This window comes from Phyllopteryx taeniolatus, chromosome 6 (assembly GCF_024500385.1).
Source record: "Phyllopteryx taeniolatus isolate TA_2022b chromosome 6, UOR_Ptae_1.2, whole genome shotgun sequence".
Taxonomy (NCBI): domain Eukaryota; kingdom Metazoa; phylum Chordata; class Actinopteri; order Syngnathiformes; family Syngnathidae; genus Phyllopteryx; species Phyllopteryx taeniolatus.
Genome location: NC_084507.1, coordinates 18,430,017 through 18,457,659, shown reverse-complemented (window position 1 = coordinate 18,457,659; position 27,643 = coordinate 18,430,017). Strand labels below are relative to the sequence as shown.

Here is a 27,643-nt window from a genome sequence, read left to right as displayed (position 1 = left end):
TTTGCTCTGGCTCGACCCATCGAAGCCCCCCCCCCCCGCCCCCCTCCCACTCCGTCTGCCTTCTATCCATTCCATTCCTCTACTTCCCCCACCCGCTGTGGCCTGCTGAACCAGCACACACGGGCCCGTCCATCAAAGAGGAGAACAGGTGCTCCGGCCACATCCTCACTTCCCCCACTTGACCATCCCAGTGGCAGCCTGCATGCACACACGTGCACACACACGTGCACACACACGCACATGCACGCACACACACACACTTAGAGAACATACAGTATGGAAAGTCGGGCAAACACCTCTCGTTTAGCTTTTAGGAAATGGCCAAACTTTGGTGATTTAGTGCAGCAACTTTGCTGCAACTGTAACAGTATAGGCTGTGTATGCCACGCACAACGCATGCATATGCATGCACGCCCGCACACACACGTACACGCACACTCATACACACACAGCCATGTTTTTTGTTTTTAGACAAGATACAGCATGGGTGATTTAGTTGACTTTCGCTGTAATTGTAACATTATAAGCTGTGTACGACACACACACACACACACACACGCGCACACACACACAAAAATGCTCACGCACACAGACACACAAATGGCACTAAATCACTTTAAGAGGGGTGACCCAGAGGTATCCCGACGGCAGCATATGAGCCCTGCCGCAGTTCAACCGTTTCCACCGGGCCCCTATACCCAGATGTCATTGCTCTACAGATCACATGACACACTGGGGGTGTTGTGGGGTGGGCGACATGTTAACTTCATGTGAGAAAGCTGCAAAAGAAAAAAGAGAAACGTGGAGTAAAAAGTGTTTGTGCTGCTCAATCAGAGAGTCAGCAGATGTCAGGGGAGTTGGTGAAGGGGAGAATTGGCTTGGAAGGGAATGGGGGTGGGCAAGGCCACGGAGGTGGGGGGGGGGGGGGGGGGGGGGGCTTTGACAGTCGCTCACAGTTGGCACCCAGGATCCATGATGCTTTGGGGCAGGCGGAGAGGGGCAGAGTGAGAGGAGGTTACTGGCTGAGTTGGGCGAAGAAAGAAAGAAAGAAAGACGAACGCACTAGAAAGAAAGCAGCGATGAAAGAGAGGACATAAAAAGAACATGAAAGAAGGAAATTGCCATTAAACACACGACCAGTTAGTTGCTCTCTTCTCTTCTTCAATTTCATCTTAAATCCACTCCAGTTCCTCCACCCTGAGGGAGCGCTCTGGTTCTGTCCTTTCTTGCTGTAAGTATGATTCTCTTTCATTGGCAGGCTGCTCACACTCGTCTTCTACTGTACAAGCGCAACACTTGCGTCTTTGTCGTCTTATTGAAGAATATAATATGCCACTGGCCTTCTGCTTTCTCTATGGAGTATGTGTCTTGAGAAAGTTAACTGTGCTGCAAAGAAAAAAAAACAAGAAAATTATCTGCCAGTGGAACAGGAAAATTTGACTGAATAAACATACCTAGCCTAAAAATAAATGTGCCAATGTTAGGTTATGTTCACACTGCAGGTCACCTGCTGATTGTTTTGCCCAATGTGACATGCATCTGTTTTTTTCATGTCACTGTGAACGGTACGATTATATATTTTTTTTCAGGCTTCTTTCATGCGTGAATATAAATCACATATGTATCCGATGTGATTGCAATATGCACGGCATGTCTCGCTTCCGACTTATGTGTCATCAAAAGGCGAAAGAACGTCACAATTGTTCGACAAAACAGACATGCCTCAAAAGCAACGGCGGACGACGGAACAGGAAACACTCAGTGGCAAAAAAAAAGATGCTTCAAACCGATAAACATGAGAAAATGTTGGCTCCAGTTGCCCAAAATCCTTGAACTTGCCACAAGACGCATTTACTTCCATTAACACGAAGCCATGCGCAATGTGACGTCCTGTTTTGTGCGCATGAGTGTGACGTCACAGACTCGTTCCGTCCACACTAGAAGTCTTTGTTAATGACTACATAAAAAGATTGGATTATACAAAAAAATAAAAATAATTCCAATTGAGCATTATGCCCTTCAGTGTGACTGTCACCTTAGTTTATTTATACTTTATTGTAGGAGTGATCCAACTTCAGAGTTTTTGGAGATATGAGTCAACGTTCAGCCGATTTTTTTTACTTTGACTTGCGAGCACAAATTTGAGATACGAGCGCTGTATGGTGGGCGTACACTCAACTCAACTCACTTCACAACAGGCGGCAGTTTGGCAGATAGTGAACAATATCTCAAAAAAGAGGTTTCAATCGGTTTATCACCACTTCCAGTTAACGTTTACGGTCAAACGAAACATTAAACAAAGACAATTGCATGCTGTGTATTTAAAACAACCTCAAACTTTCCATAAAAGTCTGCTAACTTGATGCTAACACATAATGGGAAAAGCGATTGACAAGCTAATGAAGAGCATCTTGGTGGCGTTATAGTGCTTTCGGCAACGTATAGTTGAGCACAAATGGCGGAGCAACACATATAGACAGACAATGTAACGATATTCACAGGCATTTATTCTTTATCCTCTGCGAAAAATGACTTATACTACTGCAGCTTACTACGTCACTAAGTAGTCGTGATACTCTTTTTTGTTTGTGTCTCCATGAGTGTACTATACTGCCGTGGTGGAAAAGTCACACACCAGAAGGAACTGCAATGAATTATTCATGATGCACAAACTTCCCAATTCTTTACATTACATTTAATTATTATATGTTTTTATTTAGTACAATATTATAGAGTGCTATTTTCCTTATTAAAAACACATGACAAATGTATTGTTTTTTTTTCCGGAAGCTGGAACGCATTCATTGCATTTCTATTCATTTCAATAGAGATAGGTGATTTGACATGTAAGTATTTTGAGTTAGGAGTGTGGTCACGGAACAAATGCAGCCCTATGGGGGGCACAAGTCAGTGCAAACTGTAGGCCGGTCCCAAGCCCGGATAAATGCAGAGGGTTGCGTCAGGAAGGGCATCCGGCTTAAAACCTTGCCAAAACAAATATGAGCGTTCATCCAAAGAATTCCATACCGGATCGGTCGTGGTCCGGGTTAACAACGTCCACCACCGGCGCCGTCATCCTGCAGGGCGCCGTTGGAAATTCAGCTACTGTGGGTCGAAGTCAATGAAGAAGAAGAGGTGGAAAGCGGGTTCTTCGGCAGAAAGAGAAGAGGAAATCACAGAGCCTAGAACTGAATGTGGGGACTTTAAATGTTGGGACTATGACAGGAAAATCTCGGGAGTTGGTTGACATGATTATTAGGAGAAAGGTTGATGTATTGTGTGTCCAGGAGACCAGGTGGAAAGGCAGTAAGGCTAGAAGTTTAGGGGCAGGGTTTAAATTATTTTACCATGGTGTAGATGGGAAGAGAAATGGAGTCGGGGTTATTTTAAAAGAAGAGTTGGCTAAGAATGTCATGGAGGTGAGAAGAGTATCAGATCGAGTGATGAGGCTGAAACTTGAAATTGAGGGTGTTATGTGTAATGTGATAAGTGGCTATGCCCCACAGGTAGGATGTGACCTAGAGGTGAAAGAGAAATTCTGGAAAGAGCTAGACGAAGTAGTTCTGAGCATCCCAGACAGAGAGAGAGTCGTAATTGGTGCAGATTGTAATGGACATGTTGGTGAAGGTAATAGGGGTGATGAAGAAGTGATGGGTAAGTACGGCATCCAGGAAAGGAACTTGGAGGGACAGATGGTGGTAGACATCGCAACAAGGATGCAAATGGCTGTAGTGAACACTTTTTTCCAGAAGAGGCACGGACATAGGGTGACCTACAAGAGCGGAGGTAGAAGCACGCAGGTGGATTACATCTTGTGCAGACGATGTAATCTGAAGGAGGTTACCATACAAGGAAAAAGGTTAGCTAAGAAGTGGGACACTGAGAGGACCGAGGAGAGGCGAAAGGAATACATTGAGATGCGACACAGGCCAAAGGTAGAGGTGGCAAAGGCCAAACAAGAGGCATATGATGACATGTATGGCAGGTTGGACACTAAAGAAGGAGAAAAGGATCTATACAGGCTGACCAGACAGAGGGATAGAGATGGGAAGGATGTCCAGCAGGTTAGGTCGATTAAGGATAGAGATGGAAATATGTTGACTGGTGCCAGCAGTGTGCTAGCGAGATGGAAATAATATTTCGAGGAGTTGATGAATGAGGAAAATGAGAGAGAAGGGAGCGTAGAAGAGCAAGTGTGGTGGACCAGGAAGTGGCAATGATTAGTAAGGGGGAAGTTAGAAAGGCATTAAAGAGGATGAAAAATGGAAAGGCAGTTGGTCCTGATGACATTCCTGTGGAGGTATGGAAGCATCTAGGAGAGGTGGCTGTGGAGTTTTTGACCAGCTTGTTCAATAGAATTCTACCGCGTGAGAAGATGCCTGAGGAATGGAGGAAAAGTGTACTGGTGCCCATTTTTAAGAACAAAGGTGATGTGCAGAGCTGTGGGAACTATAGAGGAATAAAGTTGATGAGCCACACAATGAAGTTATGGGAAAGAGTAGTGGAGGCTAGACTCAGGACAGAAGTGAGTATTTGTGAGCAACAGTATGGTTTCATGCCTAGAAAGAGTACCACAGATGCATTATTTGCCTTGAGGATGTTGATGAAAAAGTACAGAGAAGGTCAGAAGGAGCTACATTGTGTCTTTGTAGATCTAGAGAAAGCCTATGACAGAGTACCCAGAGAGGAACTGTGGTACTGCATGCGGAAGTCTGGAGTGGCAGAGAAGTATGTTAGAATAATACAGAACATGTACGAGGGCAGCAGAACAGCGGTGAGGTGTGCTGTAGGTGTGACAGATGAATTTAAGGTGGAGGTGGGACTGCATCAGGGATCGGCCCTGAGCCCCTTCCTTTTTGCAGTGGTAATGGATAGGCTGACAGATGAGGTTAGACTGGAATCCCTGTGGACCATGATGTTTGCAGATGACATTGTGATCTGCAGTGCAAGCAGGGAGCAGCTGGAGGAACAGTTAGAAATATGGAGGCATGAACTGGAAAGAAGAGGAATGAAGATTAGCCGAAGTAAGACAGAATATATGTGTATGAATGAGAGGGGTGGAGAGGGAAGAGTGAGGCTACAGGGAGAAGAGATAGCAAGGGTGGAGGACTTTAAATACTTGGGGTCAACCGTCCAGAGCAATGGTGAGTGTGGTCAGGAAGTGAAGAAATGGGTCCAAGCAGGTTGGAACGGGTGGAGGAAGGTGTCACGTGTGTTATGTGACAGAAGAGTTTCTGCTAGGATGAAGGGCAAAGTTTATAAAACAGTGGTGAGGCCAGCCATGATGGACGGATTAGAGGCAGTGGGCACTGAAGAGACAACAGGAAGCAGAGCTGGAGGTGGCGGAAAGGAAGATGTTGAGGTTCGCCCTTGGAGTGACCAGGTTGGATAAAATTAGAAATGGACTCATCAGAGGGACAGCCAAGGTTCGATGTTTTGGAGACAAAGTTAGAGAGAGCAGACTTCGATGGTTTGGACACGTCCAGAGGAGAAATAGTGAGTATATTGGTCGAAGGATGATGAAGATGGAGCTGCCAGGCAAGAGAGCTAGAGGAAGACCAAAGAGAAGGTTGATGGATGTCGTGAGGGAAGACATGATGGCAGTTGGTGTTCGTGAGGAGGATGCAGGAGATAGGCTTACATGGAAAAGGATGACGCGCTGTGGCGACCCCTAACGGGACAAACCGAAAGGAAAAGAAGAAGAAGTGTGGTCACGGAACAAATTAAATTCATATCTCAGGACACCACTGTATTTGTTCTAATCTAAGCAAAACTGCCTGGTATGAAGAAATATCTTGTTAGACAAGGAAAAAAATTGTAAATATTTTATAGTGGTTAGATTTTTGTTTTAGCAGTTTTAAGTGTGCTTCACCTATATTCCAAAGCTATAGTTGTGTGTGTCTGTGTGTGTGTGTGTGAAGATAACTTAGGCACATTTGCCAATAGAGGTCAAATATCAAGTGAATTCTGCAAACATTTTCTGGAAAAACACCCCTTTAAAGTCACATATTATGCAGGACATCATGCAAGAATTCTACAAAATCACACGAGACTTCAGTATGTTGTGATATTTCAGTTCTTAAAATAAAGAACGCCCGCTAGCTTAATGCCAACATAGAATGTGAAACATAATAGAATATGTGTCACTCCCAGAATATGGTCTAGATGTTATTGTAAATGTAATCTTTCAAACAACTTCTACTTTAAAACAGGGAGCAACACTACATAGAAACATAGCAGCAGGCAACCTGTAAAAATACTACTAATACTACTACTACAATACCTGTAATATTACTACTTTCCTATCTGCCATTTTATCACATTTTTGACTCAGTATATACTGTACATACAAACTCAAATTCACATAGGAACAGAATACAATTATTTTTAAATATTTGAGAACTGAGGACACTAATTGTTGAACCTTTGTAGGTGGAATTTTTTCCCATTCTTTCTTGATGTACAACTTCAGTTGCTCAACAGTCCGAGGTCTCTGTTGCCCTATTTTGCGCTTCACAATGCACCACACACTTTCAATGGGAGACTGGTCTGGGCTGCTTGCAGGCCAGTCTAGTATTCAAACTCTTTTTCTACAAAGCCACGCTGTTGTAAAATGTGCAGAATGTGGCTTGGCGTTGTCTTGCCAAAATGAGCATGGACGTCCCTGAAAAAGACGTTGCTTGGATGGCAGCATATTTCACTTCAAAACCTGTATGTACCTTTCAGCATTAATGGTGCCTTCACATATGTGCAAGTTACCTATAGCAGTGATTTCCAACCTCTATGGAGCCAAGGCACATATTTTACAATTGAAAAATCTCACGGCACACCAACAAACAAAAATGTCACAAAGTGGTTACATTAATTACTGTATGTACTTCCTACCATCTAATACAATCACATTTATTTGTTCTGTCTGTCACTATGCCTCACTGGCATAAATAGATGAACACAAGTACATTATTTCTTGTAAATCAAATTTCTTTGGAGCAATTAAGCAAAATTTGATAATTTCCCAGGGCACACCTGAAAAGCGCTCACAGCACACTGCTTGGGAATCACTGACCTATAGGGTCAAATTCAAAATTAGTGAATATTTGGGGGGGAAAAAAACCAATGAAGTTTATCAGTTTGAACATTAAATATCTTGTCTTTGGATTGTATTCAATTGAATATAAGTTGAAAAGGATTTACAAATCATTGTTTTTTTTTCATTTGAATTGGGCTTTGTAGATATGCAATTTTTTTTGGATAAATACTGTATATCACAAAAGAGTGTTTATCTTTAGTCCGCCCAAGCTTGTAACAATCCATCCATCCATCCATCCATTTTCTGAGCCGCTTCTCCTCACTAGGGTCGCGGGCGTGCTGGAGCCTATCCCAGCCGTCATCGGGCAGGAGGCGGGGTACACCCTGAACTGGTTGCCAGCCAATCGCAGGGCACATAGGAACAAACAACCATTCGCACTCACAGTCATGCCTACGGGCAATTTAGAGTCTCCAATTCATGCATGTTTTTGGGATGTGGGAGGAAACCGGAGTGCCCGGAGAAAACCCACGCAGGCACGGGGAGAACATGCAAACTCCACACAGGTGGGGCCAGGGATTGAACCCGGGTCCTCAGAACTGTGAGGCTGACGCTCTAACCAGTCGGCCACCGTGCCGCCCTTGTAACAATCCATTAATCCATTTCAGCCCTCCAGAAAAACACCGTTAGTTTATTGTGTCTTTTAATGATAAAAAAGTGCTGTATTGTATAAAAACATCATAAAATAGAATGTACAGAAATAAACTGCTTTTACAAAGTGTAATTACAGAAATTATTGTAGTCTTCCTGTGTTGGACGTGTGCCTTTAAGGTGCATGGCGTAATGAGTGACATCTAGAGCAGAAGTCAGGTTGGCCAGTTAGTTTAGTGTGAGCGTCTGGGTGTGAGGTGTGGCTTAGAGCAGGTCCCTTTGAGTGTTCCCATTCTCTATTTGTCTTTGTTTTTACTTTTGCGTTCACTTAACGACAGAAAGTGCATCGGCAACTGTGGCTCTCTGTACCCAAACATTAACAGAAGCAATGACCTAAATTCTAATATTTGTTCCATTTAATTATACTAATTTATTCCTAACAGTCTATTCACTTTATTTCATAGCATTTGTATACGTTGAACTACCTCCAGTACGAGGATGTGGGTGTTAGATTTTTTGTCTAATCAGAATTCACCCTCTATGTTTTTCCATGCTAATCTTATCTGCCAGGGCCTTCAGAATCAGTTCTGGCCAATGTAACTTCAACTATATTAGCAATCGGAGTGTTTCTTTCGCCAATCGCTGAGCGCTGGCCCTCGATGATGCCAGCATTTCTCTGTTCTCTGATTGGTTGGTCAGAGCAAAACTTGTTAAAGCCAACTTTGACTTGCAAAGCATGTCTGTAAGTGATCTGCACTCATTAATGCATTTAATATTCAGCATATTTGGTGTTTGTACAAAATACACATAACCGTTGTCTCACAGTATCACAAACACAAACCTTGTGCCACACCGGTGGGTATGTAAAGGAATCAACGATTTACAGTATTTTGTTCCATTTATTACTTTTTTTTCTCCCGCTCTAGGTTTACTTTTCAAAATTCACCGGTGTCAGATGAAGTTAATTTTCATGCCAAAATGCTGGCAGTGCGTACCCTTCAAAATAAAAGGCGAGAAGCTTAAAAGAGGAAGTCAAACTAAAACTTGAACATATAAACCATTATGCGTGATAAAAAGTCGCAAATATCTATTTTAACAATGCTATATTTAACTTTTAGCTGAAACATGAATTAATAAATATTAAGTCCATTGGGTTAGTTTCATACACATTGACTAAAGTTCCTTGGTTTGCTATTGATACTGGTTGTAAAGAACCCCAAAATGTTCATTTTAGTCTACGCTGTGGGCTGCTAAGAAAATGGATGTTCATAATTTGGACAACCTTTATTTAAACCATGCAAACTTTTTTGACCCAGCCCCCTAATAGAATCGGAACCGAGAATCGTTTGGAACCGGAATCGAGACCGGAATCGGGACTGGAATCGCTCAAATTCAAACGATGCACAACCCTACCTATGGTTTGCATAATTGCAATGTGATGGAAGGCGGCCCGGCATTGCATTTAATGTTCTAATGTTATGTAAAAAAAATGCCTTTACAGTTAATAAAGGTTTGAATTTTCTATGGGAAAATCTCTCTTTAGGCTGTGTTCAAAGTTCCACTGTATTTTCTGTTTTTCTGTCATGGGGCGAATTTGCCTAACATTGTCAGAATGCTGCTTTCATTTCTCCTTTTTCCTCATCGAAATGGTCTGCGTCGTTATTATCGGGGATGGGTGGGCCGAGGTGACAGACTGTGATCGTGACAGTCTGTCTACAGGGAGAACTGCTGATGCCAGAGTTGGCTTGTTAGGTCTTTGCATTCCGAGCTGTGTGTGTGTGTGTGTTTGGTGTACCTCTATCAATATGATCAGTGGATTCGCAAGCATGTTCATCTCTCACTTCACTGCTTCCCCCGCAGTGACACACACAAGAAGAAAAAGAAGAGGTTCCATTGGTCCTGGCGCACACACACCAGGTAGTCCTGCTTGTATCTTTCTTCCGTGCTGCCCTTCAGCGCCGCCATGACGCTGCTGGCCTCCGAGAGGTCACTCCTCATCCGGAACAAGTTCCGCTCAGGTGAGCCTATTGGAATGGAAACAATTAAGTGAGACGACGCAGAGCACAAAGTGCAGCGTAATTGGCTGCATTAGCGCCAATATATAGGGCTGAAGGTGAGTTGGATTTTCAGTCACATGGTATGTCATGTGATCAATAGTGGGAAAGGTTCGATCGAGGGGAATGGATTTAGTGACTGCCGCCCCATACTGGGATGCCTCCAATAGAGGACTTGTGTACCGCTGCTTGACACGTCCAAGTCCACAACAACACAACACAACACAACAGTATCATAGTCTAGTTACATGATTATAAAATAACATCATGACCATGTCAAGGGGAAACATGTTAACCTTTCAGTAGACAAGAGACAGGACAACCACCAAGAAAATAATAAGATACAATTTAATAAAAACTTGCATGCAAATACAACTTGATGGCTGGCCGAAGAAGTGTCTCCCTATTTCTCTTCAGATGACATAATACTGTATATACACATGAGCAGGCAGTTATCATCTGCCTCATGCAACCACAAACATCTTTCTTCGTCTCAAAGCAAAGTGATAAGACAATAACAAAGAGCGAGAGGAACAAGGTCTATTTTTTTTTTTTTTTTACCTCACATTAAAACAATAGATTCTGAGGTTATTATTACATTTTAAGGGCAAAAGCATATATATGTTACTTGTACAATCTAATTGAATCTTAATACACCTCTTAATACCACAACTATCAATGTATATAAAATAAAAAACACTGTACCTATATGCAATATAACAGCATGTGACTGTCCCACATACCTAGTCTAAGTCAATATTTATCCAATAACATGACAAAAACATAAAATATTTAGATAAAATAAATGATAATCACCAGAAATGCTGACTATCAAATGAATTAATCTTTGCAGATTGCTAACGATGTGCTTTGTTAATTGAAGTTGGCTGGAACAATTTTTTTTTCTCTGACTGACCAATCAGAGAGCGATAAAATGCTGACATCATCAAGTTCAAGTGCTGTGTGTGAGGACCGATTTGAAATCTGGTTTGTTAAAAAAAAAACAAAAAAAACAGTCACATTACATCACAATAATGTATATTTTAAATTACATCAGACAGCACTGAAGTTCTGAAGGCTCTGGGCAGATTAGCTTGAAGTGGCAACACAAAGAGGCTGAAATCTGATTGGACAAAGTAATTCAACATCCGCTTATACTGGAAGCAAGGTAGCCAAGAGAAACACTATGAAATAAAGAAAATAGACTGTTGGGAATAAATGAATAGCACTCTGCGTCAATAATACCTGAGCATTAGTACATATAATTGTAATGTATTTCAGAAATAACACCTACATATGAGTGTAGTGAGGTACAAAAAAAATCTAGAAAATATGTATTTTAATTTTTGAAACAAAACAGTAAAAACGTTGAGATACTTGCATGTCATTTGACAGCGACAATATACAGTACATGCATCCGCCACATTCCTGAAATTCCATAGGCTTCTTAGAACAAGTACTTCCTGGTTGTCTGGTTGGCGAGCAGCTGTCGTCTTTTGAGCAGCGGCAACGATGTTGTGGTCGTGGAGGCTGTCCCCAAGGTGTACCAACACCTGCTGGAAAACGTTATTCCTGGGTTAAGGGGTGGGTTTAAGGGGAGGAGCACTGGAGGAAGAGGAGGGTTGGCAGCTGCTCTCTATGTGTGCCATCATGCGTGTATAAGAAGAGAATGCCAAGACCAGAATACCAGTTTGAACACATCCTCTCATCGGTATGATGCTTGCTTATAAATATTTTTTCACCACGCTTTCTCAGCTCCAATTAGTCGTGTTTTGCAATGACAAAATTCATGATATCCCAAACCTAGATTTGGCAAGCCCTGCTTCCAGGATCTAATGGATCAAAATATTTTCATGTCAACCAGTTCCACACAATTATACAGCGGTGCCTTGAGATACAAGTGACGATGACATAATAGTTTTTCAGAATATGAGCACTCATTAAAAAAATTTGAGATACAAGCGCTGTAATGTGGTAGTGAACTCGATTCACTTCACAAGCAGCAGCTTGGCAGATTGTGAAAAATTGTTCAAAAAAGAGGCTTCAAGCTGTTTAATGCCCCCGCAAGTTGAGGTCTACTGGCAAACTAAACTTAAAACAAAGAGTTGTGTACACGTTGTGTATTTAAAAAAAAATACATAGCTTTGCCTTAGGAAACTGTTTAGCTTAATGCTAACAAACAATGCATAACACTAACGAGTAGCATCTCTGTCATGGCGTTATAATCCTTTAAGCAACAAATATTTGAACGCAAACAGTGGAGCAACATATTTAGGAGAACAACTAATATTACTGCAGCTTACTGCGGAGCTGTGACTGTCTCCATGTATATCTGTAATATACCGCCCCCAGGTGGCCACGGAGCATATGCAAGAAGGAGCAGCACAATGTCCACTGAACAGCAAAAACTGTTATAATTATTTGCATTCTATTTAATTTTGTCATTACTGTGTTGTTGTTTTTTTTTTTTTTTTTTTTTATAAAATACCATATTACAGTCCTATTTTGCTTACTAAAAAACAGTTAAAAAAGTCTGGAATGGAGCGTGGTCGGGGAATCAATGAAATTCTATTCCAAGGCACCACTGTATATTGATAACAATAAAATATTGTGGTGCCCTTAACGATCGCAAATAAAAAAATCTTGTGGAAGGTGTTGATTGATGGGACACTGCTTCCTATAAAATTACAAATGTTTTGAGTGCATGTCACATGACTCACCAAACAAAATGTTCAAAATAATTTTATTTTGATTGGTCAGTACAGTACAGTAGAGTGTGGAAATTCTCAAGAGATATTGCTCTAATACTGTAGAATTATTATTATTTTTTAATTAAATGTGACAGATGACTATAAAGATATAGACTGAATCATGATGTTGAACTGGACCTGTTTCACTTTTAAACACCTGGGGCGTAAGAAACCATGCTTAGTCTTCTTATATACTGTAACTTTTAAAAAACAAGCGCTAGAAATCACTCGAAATTTACATACATTTCCACATCATTCTGGAAATCTTGACACCTTCAACTGACTCATCACCCCACAAGTGCATCAATATCAGGCATCAAATCCTGAGTAACAGCAAATTTCAGAATGTCATTTAAGTGCAGTGGTCGTCAGTGCGACCTCCAGTGGAAAAAAAATTAGCAACAAGTTATTTTTATTGATTTTATTGGGTTCTCAGTCCCAACAGGCTGGATTGGACTCTCTGACGGACTGTGCATATGAAACATTTTTTTCAATATAGTCTCTCTATATTGTAGATTTTCACCTAATGAAGGTGGATCTTGAACATATGCCCTATAAACATTTTTGTATAACTGCGTAATGTGTCTGAAAAAACATCTGTTTTCAGAGCTTGGGCACATCTCCATCATGTAATGTGTACTAGTGCTCATATGCTGAGTTTAGAACTCTTGTTGAGCTCCTTGTTCACCTGGTACTGATATCAAAGTGAAGTACAAAGTACATTTGCTCAACTTTTGTCTCGCACAAAGTCCATGTTGATGAGTATAGTTCTGGCAGCACCAGGGAGAATGACGTGAGAAAGGGGGGAGGCGTGAGAGGCTGGGACAGCTGAAGGGGGGATGGGGACTGACTGAAATAGACATTGTGAGAGAGAAATAGTTACTGGCCTCCAACGCCCACCCTGGGCAGACCTCACCTCCCCCCTATCTTCGGTCAGGTCTCACTCAAATGTATCATTGGCGTCACCTGTTTGTGTGTGTACACTTTATGTTAATAGCCAAAATTGTGTGTGCGTGTATATGCAAGCGTTGCAAAGTCATTAGGTAATACAAGCGAGCGTCTCATCTTCTTTCTCTGTCAAGTGTGATTTATCGATTGGACCGCTGTTTACTTGTCGTTCCTCATGGAGCCATTAAAGCCAAACATCATCCCATCAATGCAAATGTATTACTCATCTTTTGATCTCGTCTTTCAGTGCTGCAGTTGAGGATTCAGAACCGAAGGCAGAGTCAGATCAATGCAGACTCGGGTTGGTTTGGAACATTTAACACTGATTTGAACATTTGACTGATTCATGCTTTTATTAATCATCTTCGTTGAGTTTTTGTAGATTCTGACATTCTCACTATAAGACAGGACTGAATAGAACCCTCTCTTTTAGTGAAAAGAGTTACTCCTACTACTTTTGTAACTACAATACTTCTTCCTTAGGCTCACTGAAATGAAATCTAATTGTCATTTTAGTTCTACTTATATGTTCGTCTCGTTTCTCCAGGCTTGAAATCAACTAGTTCCCCTAAAAAAGAACAAAAAGACAAGAGTGAAGCTCTGGTGAGTTGTGTCTTAGGTCTATGGATGCTGTAAATACAACCCTTGTTATCAGGGGGAACAATGATGTAGTGAAGTGAATATTGTGTGGGCCCTGTCTGTTGTCTGACTTTGCTGCAGCGTCTAAGTGACAATGTTGCCGGAAGACATCATCAGATGCCCCCTAGTGGAGTCACTGCTGTAACTGTGCAAGGTGATGCCCGGACGAACACACAAGCACAATGGTACACACTTGCAAACAAGTGTGACCTCTTCAAGTCCTCAAACACAGTGACTGACCTCACACGAAAACCAATCAGAGCTGTTACTCACATCTCTGTCGTCAGGCGTGCCCTTTCCCACCTTCAAAGGAGACTTCTTAGGCTTTTTTTACACCCCCCAATTTAAAACAGCTCCCAGGCGTTTGCAAATGTCTGTGACTTGCTTTTGTCAAAATACACCAAACATCTCCAATTATTGCTTTAGTTTATACACCCAATTTCTAGTTATGCTTTCGTTACCATAATGACCAGGAGTGGCGCTAGGGTGTTGCAACTAGGCGAGCTGCTGGAATGGATTAATGGCATTTAAATTAATTTCAATGGGCAACATTTATCCATTCATCCATTATCTGAGCCGCTTATCCCCACAAGGGTTGCGGGAGCGCTGGAGCCTATTCCCAGCCATCATCGGGCAGGAGGCCCTGAACTGGTTGCCAGCCAATCGCAGGGCACACATAAACAAACAACCATTCGCACTCACATTCACACCTACGGGCAATTTAGAGTCTTCAATTAACCTACCATGCATGTCTTTGGGATGTGGGAGGAAACCGGAGTGCCCGGAGAAAACCCACGCAGGCACGGGGAGAACATGCAAACTCCACACAGGCGGGGCCGAGGATTGAACCCCGGTCCTCAGAACTGTGAAGCAGACGCTCTAACCAGTCATCCACCGCATTTATTTGATACAAAATAAAAGTAAGATCGAGTTGCAAGCGTGGTCACAGAACGAATTAAACAAATTAAAAGTCAAGGTAGTACTCCATTTGTGTATAAACAATTAAAAAGTCAATTTTACATACCACAGTATGTCCCGTTTAATTGTATGCAAGAGACTACATGTATGGTGCAGGTGTGTTTACTCAAACTTGAAATCTGCTGCTTCTCCTTGGCTGCTGATCTTCACCCACCTTGGATTAAACCCTCAGAGAAGAGCGAGTCCAGGGCCTCAAGGCAAAAGAAGGCTCGTCGAGACCTCAGAGGGGGGATCCAAGATCCACCCGCACCTGCGGAGCCCAAAGACAAACCACACCTTGAGAACCGTTCGTTATCCACGCAAATGAGCGCACACTGGCCAACGATCCCTCTTTTGTTCGCGTCCTTTCACTTTCATTTCCACAGGTGCCGTCTCTTTCCCGCTGCCTGCAGATGTCTTCGAAGGCGACATCTCGTCCTGCTCCTCGTCTTCTTCGTCGAGCGAGCAACACGTCGTTCCCCAACCGGCGGCCTCGGCCTTCACATCACCATCGGGCCTCTCAGATGAGCAATTGCTGAGTGACTTGTCATCTGTGGGCCCGCCCCTCAACCACAGTCCAGTTCGCACTCATGTGAGAAAACGATCATGTGATGCAGGGGTTTTCACACATTTTGGGTCCAGGGAGTAACTAGGAGCGTAACTAATTACATGTAATGACATTATGTAACTTAATTTAAAAAAAAAAATATATATATATATATATATAATTACAATCCATTACATTCCTGGGAGCAAATGTGGAAATTCCTTTTGGAACATTTCCATGATTACAATTTTAGTTACAGTTGAAAAATAATGCAAAAGCTCAGATTTATTTCATATCACTTCCTCCTTCTAATGCCAGACTACATTACATTTCCGCATATTTTGTTATCAGTAATAAAAAAAAAATCCAAATTAGAAAGTAGTTATATCACTTTGAGAAAGTAATTGAAATAGTTACATATTTTTAAGAGGGTAACATCTAAGTATAACCAACTACATTTCCAAAATTATCTTCCCAACACTGCATATACAGTCTTCCCTCACTTTGTGATTCAGTGCAGTCCAATTTTTTTTTTTTTTAATTGTACTTATTCGCTCCATGGTGGGATTTTGTGGTGATTACCAGGTACTTTTCCACACAGACTGTTATTGCTGACTCACGTAGCAATAAGCGTGAGCCAGGAAGAATGAGTGCTTTAAAGACGGGCAATGTTCAAAGTTTGGGATCATTTCACACGTATAAGAAGCAAAAGTAAAACGTAACTATTGGAAAGTCCAACTGTCCAAAAGTTACTCAACTGCACGTCTCCGGCAAGGTAAACATCGTTAGCTAATTGAATAAAGACTACCACCGCTAGTTAGAACGAATTGTAATCCACAATAGTTGCGCACACAGCGGCTAAGGCTAAAGCTAGTAAATAGGCGGCACTTTTTACGTCCTCATTTCTTTGAACAGAAAGAATAATAATTATGTCGTGCTGTATGTACAGTATTGTACCTTCTGCCATCTAGTGGAAGAGCATTTAATTGCCTTTTGTGAGTACCGACTTAAATACACTGACCGACAAGTTTTTGCGGCAATTCAGACTGATGTCCGTGTCCTCTCTTAGTCCGGTTTGGCATTGCTCCCGGCAACCGAGGGCATCCGACCGCCGACGAGCGTCCTGCTGAGCGAAAGTAACTCCATGGCAACCATGAGTCGACCAAACGGGATCTTTCTGATCTCCCAGACCACGCCCCTGCTGCCAAAGGTGCGGTGGGGATAATGCCATATCATATGTGTGTCATATTATTACTTTGTATTATACCAGTGTTGAGCGGTCAGAGACAGCAAGACCTCCTCTGCAAGATTAAACATAATCAGAAGCACCGACCTACAGTTACAACCTCAATTCCATTTTTCCATGAAAACGTAAATTCCCAACAGTCTATTTTCTTAATTACGTAGCATTTCTCTTGGCTGAACTGCTTCTAGTATGTGTATGTTAGATTTTATTTTTGTCCAATCAGATATCAGCCTCTGTGTTGCCATGTCACTCTTTAGAATCAGTAATGCCTGCCAATGTCACTTCAACTTAATTAGCAATGGGACTGTTTCCTTAACCAATTAGATTTCAAATTTGTCTTCACAGGGTCAGAGCGTTGGCCCTCGTTGATGTCATTATGAATTCTTACGTTTTTTATTTGTTTTTGTCACATTATTAGATAAAAATGTATTCTGAACTGCTCCAGTTGATGTACATTGCACAGTTGCATGCTGTTATATTGCTTTTTTTGTATCGTATTAATGGTTTCTATAGTATAATTGCAACGTGGTAGTGCTGGTATTAAGAGTTGGATTAAGTTGGGTAAATCTCCACGGAAGGCCGAGGTACCAAATGCACAGCCCACCACTGATTTATAATGCGAGTGGATCTTATAAATAATGCAAAATTCAAGTCGTTAGAGTCAACGTTTGACTTGTAAATTAGAATTAGCATGTTCCTTAATGAGAGGAATTCACAGCAAAGTAAGCTACCTGAAGATCTTCACCTTAACAAGATGCTAAAACTCTACTGTTTTTGGAATCACCGTACTCGACCTTAAGCTGTTATGCATTCATTACTGTCAATTTGGACTTGTGGGGGAGCGGTGTGTATTTGCCCCCCGGGTTAACACATGCACACACAAACAACATGGCCGTGCGTCAGGGCCAACAAAGACTTGTCATCTGGAGATTTGTTAAGAGTTTAACCTTCACACGGAGCAAACGCTGTCAAACAACATGGACACAGCTTGACATTTCCCCCGCGTCACATCTTATAAACGCCAGCCTTGGAGTGACTCCATGGAACCTGCTTTGAACCCTTGCAGACAGCTCGGCCTCCCAGTCCTGCCTGTTCCTCTTCCCTGACGCCTGCCTTTAACCTCAACCATCTTGCTCGCTCACGGAAACCACGGGAAAACAAACCCAAGATGAAGAAACTCAAGTATCACCAGTACATTCCTCCCGACCAGAGGGGGGCGTCTGGGCCTGGAGGTAGAGTATTGCTTTGAACGCCTCTCGGCCAAAACTGGAGGCCTGTGCTTTACCTGTGGTGTGTACCTTTTAAGGGGGAGGAGCCAAACCGAGGAGCCCTCCTACCCAGCCATTAAACCCGGCAGGTTCTCAGCTCCTCAAGCAGCAACAGGTCTGTCTGCAGCTGCAAATCCTTCAGCACCAACAGCAGCAGCAGCAGCAGCAATTCACTGTCGTACCCAGGTATCTAGTTATGTCCAGATTAATGGCATTTCAATCACTTTCAATGGGGACAATTGATTTTATATACACGAATAAACTAAGTTACGAGACTGGTCATGAAACAAATTAAACTCATAAGTTAAGGTACCATTGTAATTGAAATAGCTGGCAACCAGAGCAGAGTAGTAAGATGTTTCTAGGAAATTGATGGTTCCAATTTTAACTCCAGTAGAGAACAGAATTCATCTGGAGCTCTGCCCCTGAACCCTCAACCTGTTCCTGCAACCACCAACCACACGCCAAAGGACACAAACAATGCGTCTAAACTCGAGCTCCTCCCTGCAAATCTGGTGGATCTCAAAGTAAGGGAAGCGACTGTGTAAATCCAGAAATATCTAGAACCTCATCAGTCATATTCACAGTTTATGCTGAAGACAACCTCGAATGACCTCATGTGTTTTGCCTCCTCAGGTGTCAGAGCTGAGGCAGCAGCTGCGTAAGCGAGGCCTCCCTGTCTCCGGCACTAAGCCTGCTCTGTTGCAGCGCCTTCGTCCCTTCCAGCTCCCCCCCTCACGTGTCACTCCTGTTCCCCTCTGCCAGCTGGGGGGCGGCACGGAGCCCCTGAATCCCTCTCACCCGCTCCTGGCCCACCACAGCCCCAGCTCCAGCTGCAGCTCTGGAGATTCACCTGGAAGCAGCCCGAACCAACAGATGTACATCCATGATCACGGAGTCCCGAATGGCATTGTAAATGTTGCCCTGAATTGCTTCTCCAATGATCTCTCCGTTAGTCTGTCTGGTGAACAGTGTGGTCCTATCAATGCGGTGTTCCTGGCTCCTGCCTGTACCACCTCTGAAACTCCAAGTCCCAATTTACCCATGTCATCCTCCTCGCCCCTGCAGTGCGGTACCACCTGGAGAACTGAGCTCGGTGTGGAGTTTGACATGAAAGAGAGGATGAAGTGCAGGGCAAGAGATTCCTCTGCAAACGCTGTCAATGAAGTGAGGGCAAACACTTTGGTCTCTGGTTTTTGGTGAAGACCTACATTACTCAAAATATTAGGGATATTTGGCTTTTTCGAGCTGAATTTCAAGATTAACATCAAAGGCACTATCACCTTTACAGGCAAAGCTAATACTAGTTTCTCTCTAAACTTTTGAATGCACACATCCAGCTGTTCTGTTTCAGTACTTTTTGCACAACTTGCCGTTTGTTAACAAGGAGCTAAATGTCTCTTCATCAGTCCTCTTCATCATGCTTCTCACATTTTGACATCATGACATTAGGACCACACGAACCAATTGACCGATAGTATCTTGCGATTGCGTCGCTTCAAAGAGGATGGAAGTGCCCACTGTGGTTGAAGTGTCACAGTGTCATCAGCAGATTACAAGAGATACAGATAGACTGAAAGAGTCACAGAAAGGCATAGACGTGGACATCCTTGGAAATATCTTGGTCCATGAATGGACCACACACCGGTTTGGCATCCTGAAACATGCAACAGTAGGACGTGCATTCAAAAGTTTAGAGTAGGTAAAATAAGTTCACCTGTTAAGGTTACTCTATAGTACATTTTTGGCTCATCCTAAAATTTCACCTGAAAGCTGAATATCCCTAACTCATTGTGAGCAACGTATATCTTTTATACCTTTTTACTCTCTGTCTATATAATAGTCGTGTGCTAGATCCCTTCATCCATTCCTGCAACAGGAACCAGGATGCACGAGAGGGAACCGGGAAACAGATGGAGAAACAGAGGTGTTGTTTACACAGGTAACAGTCGGACATCTCTTAAGTAACTCTTAACACCAGTCAACCAACCGTCATTTATTTTACTCCTGTGTGAAGGTGTTCTGCTCCCAGCCGTGTCCCAGCGATATGATTGACCGGGACTTTGAGTTGCCAGTGGAGATCACTGCAAGTCCTGGCCAAAACTCGCCTGGCATTCGTAGCTTGGAGGAGGAGCTGCAGGAGGCCATCCAGAAAGTACAGGTGGGACCGCGGTCACAATCTACCAGAGGTGGCAAAAGTACTCACACTCTTTACTTAAACAGAAGTACAGATACTCACGTAAAAAAAAAAAGACTTAACTTCGTGACTTCCCACCACTGCCATCGACTCAGTGTGCAAAGTAAATGTTTTACTTATTTTTCTTGTCAATAGCTGTACCCTCGACAGTCGATAGATGACATTCTGGATGAGCCCATTGTTTCTGTTGGTGAGTAGCTAATAAATAAGAAACTAACTCTTAAGATAGTCACTGGCTTGATATATTTCATGGCTTCCTTTCTAGACTCTGTCAACGGCTCTATTGACAATTCACTTATCCCGTCATCTCCTCCTCCTCCTCAAGTCGATCAGTCCCAGAAATCCCAGCAGCACTCCAAGGATAGTAACTTCCTGCCTCTTTGCTCCTCGCTCCTCCTGGAGCTCCCCCCGTCTCCCGCTGTGATCTCCCCGAGTCACATCACCCCTGCGCCGGCGCCTCCACCCATTTGTACCTCCCCTCCGCTGCAGTCCACCAGAAAGTCGCGGAAGCGGCGAGCCCAGGCCATGTTCGACGCCGCCGAAATCCTGGAGACTCTGACGTCTGGTTTGCGACCGATCACTCCGCCGGCGCCTCCGTTTGCGGAGACCGACTTTGGTCTGGATTCGGATCTCAACATCAATCGAGTGTTGGATCTGATGATAGAGCAGTGGTGAGGATGTGTGTGGAGAGCTTTGTGCCAATTTGTGTAGAATCCAACATCCATCCATCCACCCACTAACCCTTTTCTGTTCTTCCATCCATTATCATTTCATGCATCTTTTCTTCCTTCCTTCATTGTGCTACCTAGTACTCAGAAATCTCATTCTTCCTTCATTCGTTCCTGGAATCCCTGCAATTTATACCAAACAATCCATCCAACCTAGAGTATCTCCTTCCCTACCTTCCTTCCGTCTTTCCAATACATGCGTTCTTCCTTTTATCTTCCCTCCCTAGCCAAAAATCTTTTCCTCTCCCTCTTTTCCACTACATGCAGCCTTCCTTTCATCCAGTATTTCTTAAAACCCAACAAATCCTCACCCTTCCTTCCAGTGCACAAGTTCTTCCTTTCATCCTTCCCTATACAAACAATTCCTCCAACCTTAACCTTCCCCTCTTCAAATACATGCAGCTATCCTTGTAGCCAACACTCTCTCCTGCCTTCTTCCCTTCTTTCTATTCTGTCTTCCTACCTTTTGTAGCCAGTTTCCTCCTTCCTTCCACCTAACAATCCATCTCCAACCCTCCCTGCCTTCCTTCTTTGATTCCTTCCGTGTTACCTTTCTCCCTTCCATTTTATCATGTATCCTCCTTTCCTATCTTTCCTCTAATCGGTGATATACAGTATGCATCATTCCTTTGTTCACGCCTCTTTTCCTTCTTTCCTTCTACCTTCTATCATCCATTCTTACTCTCTCTTCTCTTTGCTGGATGGAAAGGAATCCATCCATCACTGCTGTCAATCATTGACTCCACGCAATGTGGAGAGTTTGATTCATTGCAGTATTGAACTAAAAAAGCTGTGATGGGAGAAGCATACGCACACATACACATGCACACACACACAGGGTGCCCCCCCCCCCCCCAAAATATACTCGCTCTTTGACTGGCCACTACTCATATATTTCATTTTGATTCAGGTGTTTATTGATACCAATAGGCTAATGAGTTCAATTAAAGAATATAACATTACCCATGAGCCGCTTCTCCTCACTAGGGTCGCGGGCATGCATTTAAGATAATTTACTCCCATAAAAGAAAATATTAGTCTTCTCCCCCAAGTGTAGTTTACTGATTCCTGTGTGTTCACCAATTTTCAAACGGTTTCCGCCATTTTCCAAACACAGCTGATAAGGTGGCCCAGTGGATTCGACAACTAACTCGCGTTGGTTTTGCACCGTGAACCTTATGTTTGAGCTATCACCATGATTCAAAAAAATCCATTGGTATGAGGTGTGGGGAATGTGCAAAGAATTTCAACACAACCTCTTTGCCCAACTCATTTGCTTGGATGTGTTGCACTTACGTACTTCCTGTAGCACTTAATGACAAATCTTTCTTTAAAAATGAATTGTACAATGGCCAGTTTGCAGCGTTTCTCTTGGCCGAACTGCTTCTAGTACTATATATATTGATGTTATATATATATTTTTTGTCCAATCAGATTTCAGCCTCTATGTGCTGCCATGTCAATCTAATCTGCCTGGGGTCTTCAAAATCAGTAGTGCTGGCTGATGTAAATTAAAGTAGCAATGGGACAATTTCTTGAACCAATAGGGTTCCAAATTTGCCTCACATAGTCAGCCTGATTTCAATGGGTGACATCAACATTTTTCCATCCTTCTTATTGGTTGGTAGGAGCAAAACTTGTTTCGGCCAGCTTCGACCAGAAAACTTAAGATCAACTTCTGTATCGATCTGCACACAATAACATATTCATTCCCTCCTAAAACAAAAACAAAAAATACATGAGTAAAAGGCAGTCAAAGAGTGAGTAGTTTTTTGGGACACCTCGTACACTCCTAGTAAATACAGAAGGTTGTTTAAAAGCACTTGGACTCGACAAGATGAAACAAAAAGAACAACACACGGGTGGATTGACAGGCTTCGCAGCGCCATGTTTGCAGAGCCACATCTAAAGCAAACCTGGTCCTGGCACACAAACACAAACATGCTTCCAACATGGCAGCACTAGGACAACTTTGCTTTCTGACTTATCTCCCTCACCCCCCTCACTGCCGTGGGCCTCGATCTGGGTGCTGTTAACTCAGCCAATGAGTTGCGGCCATTCACAAAACCAGCTATGTGGCGTGTAAAAACCAGACGGGGCGCACACAGCTTGAGTGTGGCACCAGACTTTCATTTCCATGCCAGACACACAGTCGGCATGCAAAGAGAGCGAAAGAGCTGGCAAAAGCTACAAAACAGGCAGCATGTTTAGGAGAGAGGGATCGTGCAAACATGCATTGAACATTCTGAACTGTGTGCAACCGTGCTCTAAACGCTGCTTTCTGTCCCTGTGTGTCAACACAAACCTTTTCCATGTATTGCCAAATGCACCTCTTATTAGTTTGCTTACAGTTAGTGTGTGGTACGAAAGGACAGTGGTTCTCAAACTGCGGTCCCTGGGATGAGCAACATAATATCAATTTAAAAAAATCTGAGCTACATTTGGGGACCGGCACACCAATAAAACACTAAACCAATCACTCCCAACGTTAGCTATGGGCCAATTAAAATATCGTTAGCCTAAACGCAACAAAGTCAACAAACAAAAATAGTCCAGTTGCCTCGATTCAACTCTTGTGGATTAACATGACCTGGATGACTGAGAATCTATACAAGAAAAAAAAAAGTGAGCCAATGCTGGGTTACTCAGACCGAGCGCATTGGGTCGAGGATTTGACTCGCATGTTGGGTCAAGATTCCGACGCAACAAGGGGTGATAACTACCCATAGTTAAAGCTACCAAAATATGGATTAACAGGCTATCTCTGGTTAAAAATGCAAATTTTATCATCAACATTTTCTAAGCATGTTACATTAAATTTACTTCAACTTCAGCAAACTGTAATTTGATATAAATGACTATTAAATGATGAAACAACTAAATACTTATCCAAACATTCTTTCATTGGTTATTAAATACAGTTTAATTGTCATAACACAAAACAGTGTAAAAGATATTTTCGATTATATATATATATATATATATACCTTATTCTTGCATTCCATTCAGTTGTGCTCTCATGAGCGTCACAATATGTGAAACAACTCCCCTCTCATTTCAAAAACAATTGACTGAATGAATTCCCAATGAATTATTCTACTTACAGCATAGCCACTAGACCAAAACGGCTCACTTACTTTAAATAAGTTCCACTCATGTGTCATTTGACATGTTTAATGTGCTCTGTACGTTTACATGCAATGGTCAATATAAAAATATATATATATATATTTAAATGCTCTGGAGGAGCATCACACACACATGATGCTGTATGTTTGGCGCAAGGCAGCACTGTCTCGCAACCTTTATCAAGCCAAGCCACACCTTTTATATGAGAAAAATCTCACAACACACAAACTATATACAGTGAACCTTGTTTATCGTGCAGGATACATTCTAGGCCTACTGGCCTACCCCGAAAATAAACATTTTTACCAATGGGCAAAAAAGGTTCAACCTAACCATATATATATTCAGGGTACACGGGCTAAACAGAAATGATCATAGATGTCATAGTGAGTATAACCCTTCAAACAACTGCTAGTTTACCACATACGGAGCAACAACACTTACAAATAGCATACTGCAATACTCACTGGCACATATTCTCTCTGCTCTGAGGGAGCAAGGAATGTCAAAACAGCATAATATTGTGCTGTAATACAGTGAAGGAGCGTCCCATTCCTCTTGCTCTTTATTGCGCTGCATTTCTTCTAGTAGACCTCGGTGCTGCCTGGCATGTTGTGGCACAACGTGGTACTACACTGAAGGTGCACAACTGATTCTTGCCTACACTGTATACTGTAAAACACCCGAAAAAGGATCGCTTAAAAATGTAGCGGGGGTTCACTGTATGCTGAAATAATAATGCCTTAACCTATGTCGACTAATCGGCTCATATGTACATGAAATTATATTTTGCACTCAATTGGCAGCAGAGATGTCTAATTAAAGCCCCGCATTTTCTCAATAAGAGTGATTCTCAAATTGTGGTACGCAAGCTCCCTCTTGTGGTACACGGAAAGCTAAATGCCTCACTATAGTTCAGTTGTATTTAACTTTTTAATACAATACATTTGCATGTAATCTTTAAGAACGGTTTGCTTTTTTTACATTCAACATTTAACTTTTATGTGCAATACATTTTTATCGATTCATTACTTAAGTGCATTTTTTTATTTTTTTTTTTCCTACATTTAAGCGCAGTGTTAACATTCAAACTGCATAATGTTACAGTGGATTATTAACTATACTTCGTAGGAATTAAACCTCCGCCTTGTATTTGATGAACAATTAGGCCTTCTACGGCTTCTGTATTTGAATGTTGTCCATGATGGAGAGCTAAGTACCTTTTCAGGTGGTACTTGGTGTAAGTTTGAGAACCACTGCTCTATTACAATACTGCACTGAGTGCAATATGACAGCCACTGACAAATGTGAGAGGAAGTTATGTTCTTGTGATTTCATTATTATTATTATTATTTTTTTTTAGAATGCAAATTTTACCGTGTAGGTCTGTGAAACAATCAGCAGTAGAATTGTCTGCGAAGGTGACACAGTCCTACGTGTTAATTTTCACTCATTGCACAGCTTTTATGACAGAGACAAAGAACAATGCAGTTGCATTTGCACTGGTGGTTATGAAAATCATAATCATTTGTTTCTGCATGTAAAAACAGGAAAAAAAAACAAAAACATTATGAATAAAAAAAGAAACTGGCAGGAGAGTGAGATGCTACCTCCTGTGACTTCCAGCGCTTTTTATTTTTTGTGGCCTACATCGTCTCGTTCCATGTTGTTTTACCAGCATAATTCTAATTCTAATGAAGTATTTCCCTGTTTCCGAAACATGAAACAATTTGCCAGCTTACACGTTTGATATGTGTTCATTTCAAGCTGGATGTCACAAAACGAGAGTGGAGGAACATTTTGCTGCTATGAAACCAAAATGTGTTTGAATTTATTTATTCTGTAACTTATTGGTGCCAAAATATGCATTTAAAGCCTTGAGAAAATTAAAGTCTTAATAGATTTCCCCACTTTGTCATGTTGTTCTTAATCTAATTGACCCATGATATGAAATATATGACCTTACACATTTTTGTTCATTTTAAATACAGAAATATATAGTAATATTTAATATTCAACATTGTTATGATGTATACAAAATATTTGCTACAAACCAAGTGTTACACAGTATGATATAACATTATCATAGTCGACATATCAATTAATCAATTATGTGTAATGTTTACTTGTATAAAGCCTCCTGCTACTGTATATCGAACCTTTGGCAATAAACACCTCCATAATACGAGCAACACACTTACAGTTATAAGTATCATTAATGGTGCAGCAGCAGGATTTAAAAAAAAAAAGTGAATTTTCTCACTTGTTTCCTGGTATTTGGAGTTTAATAGCTTTTCAATATTCAATATTCAATAACTAAGAAGCAAAAGACTGACTGACTAGAAAATGTAAAAATTAAACACATGACTCTTAATTATAATATATAAAAGTTGGATCGAAATGTCCCAAACTTCCAACAACTCAATTAGCCATGTGGCAAAGTGCTGTTTCTTGTTTGATTTTAGTACATGTATAACACGTAATGCATCATGCAGTACGTCAACACAGCATTTTAGGACAGTATGTTAATACACCATGTTAATACAGAATATAAAAAAAATACATTCTGTAAATGCTAATGCATCCATGCCAACACACTATACAGTATTAATGTCAATGTTAATACATTTTAATGTGCCATGTTAGTACATTATGTTAATAAAGTCTTAATACGCCATGTTAATACACCACGTGAATACAGACTGTGAATAACTATGTTAATCGACAATGTTAATACTAAATGTTTATACATTATTCATGGATGGAGACGTTTGTAGCGAAACTCCACGAGTAATTGACACTCCTCCAAAAAGGTTTAGAATTGCCTATAGATGCCACCAGATGTTGGCAAAGCACTTATTTCTATTGGACAAGACTATGGCCTGACTAAATGAAGCTCCTGCCCTCAGTTCAACCTAGTTCCCGGACCCCAGAAGATGCCACCAGATGGTGCCAAAGGAATATTTTATATTATATATATTGGACAAGGCCTAGCCCTGAGCACTGTATGTTAATGCATTATGTTAATACAGTATATCCATTATTCACTACATTTGTAAAGTGTGTTAGTATACCATGTTAATACAGTGTGTTAGTTATTTGTGCTCATTTGAATACGCCACGATGATCCATGTTAACACCCCGGGTTAACCACTTTATGTTTAGTCGACATTGAGCATGGCCATGCGCCCGTACAACAAAGAAGACAATGTGTATTCTTTGCTTTATGCACCCCGGGCCCAAGAAGTTGCTTTCACAAGGGCAATAGTGCAAAACTGTGAACAGAGTGTAATGAAGGAGTTTCTCCTTTACACCAATATGCCAATAGCTGGGCAGGTGAATTTGTGAATAGAATATGCGGTGGATTCCTGTATGTGCCTGGGATAGGCTCTGACTCACCTCTGACCCCAATGAGGACGAAATGTATTTATAAGTATAACAGCCTTTTTAGTAAACAGTCTGCCGTTATTTAGTTAAAAAAAAAAAAAAGCAAAAGTTTTAA

At 41.8% G+C, this 27,643-nt stretch overlaps 1 protein-coding gene across 5 annotated transcripts; it reads left to right on the top strand.

Moving 5' to 3' along the window:
• The first annotated feature begins 944 nt into the window (after positions 1–944).
• Positions 945–26,047, top strand: si:dkeyp-69b9.3 (myocardin). 5 transcript variants are annotated; one of them, XM_061777172.1, is made up of 17 exons: positions 945–1,231; positions 9,539–9,696; positions 13,678–13,731; positions 13,978–14,033; positions 14,151–14,223; positions 15,220–15,333; positions 15,413–15,618; positions 16,643–16,783; positions 17,886–18,051; positions 18,126–18,273; positions 18,482–18,614; positions 18,724–18,965; positions 19,044–19,254; positions 19,931–20,029; positions 20,105–20,248; positions 20,420–20,474; positions 20,550–26,047. In XM_061777172.1, exons 2-17 carry the CDS (start codon positions 9,642–9,644, stop codon positions 20,957–20,959), a joined length of 2,307 nt encoding a protein of 768 aa, XP_061633156.1. In that variant the 5' UTR covers positions 945–1,231; positions 9,539–9,641; the 3' UTR covers positions 20,960–26,047. The 5 variants fall into 5 exon arrangements, with proteins under 5 accessions (XP_061633156.1, XP_061633158.1, XP_061633155.1 ...); XM_061777174.1 differs by having other exon boundaries at positions 18,724–18,999; positions 19,156–19,254; positions 19,967–20,029; XM_061777173.1 differs by having other exon boundaries at positions 946–1,231; positions 18,724–18,999; positions 19,156–19,254.
• Positions 26,048–27,643: the final 1,596 nt, after the last annotated feature.

Bases quoted from the DNA above. Each gene is read 5' to 3' on its own strand.
- si:dkeyp-69b9.3 (XM_061777170.1), top strand. From the start codon at position 9,642: ATGACGCTGCTGGCCTCCGAGAGGTCACTCCTCATCCGGAACAAGTTC. The intron at 14,224-15,219 runs GTGATGCCCGGA...TTAAACCCTCAG, and splicing joins CACTGCTGTAACTGTGCAAG to AGAAGAGCGAGTCCAGGGCC. The intron at 15,619-16,642 runs GTGAGAAAACGA...GTCCTCTCTTAG, and splicing joins ACAGTCCAGTTCGCACTCAT to TCCGGTTTGGCATTGCTCCC.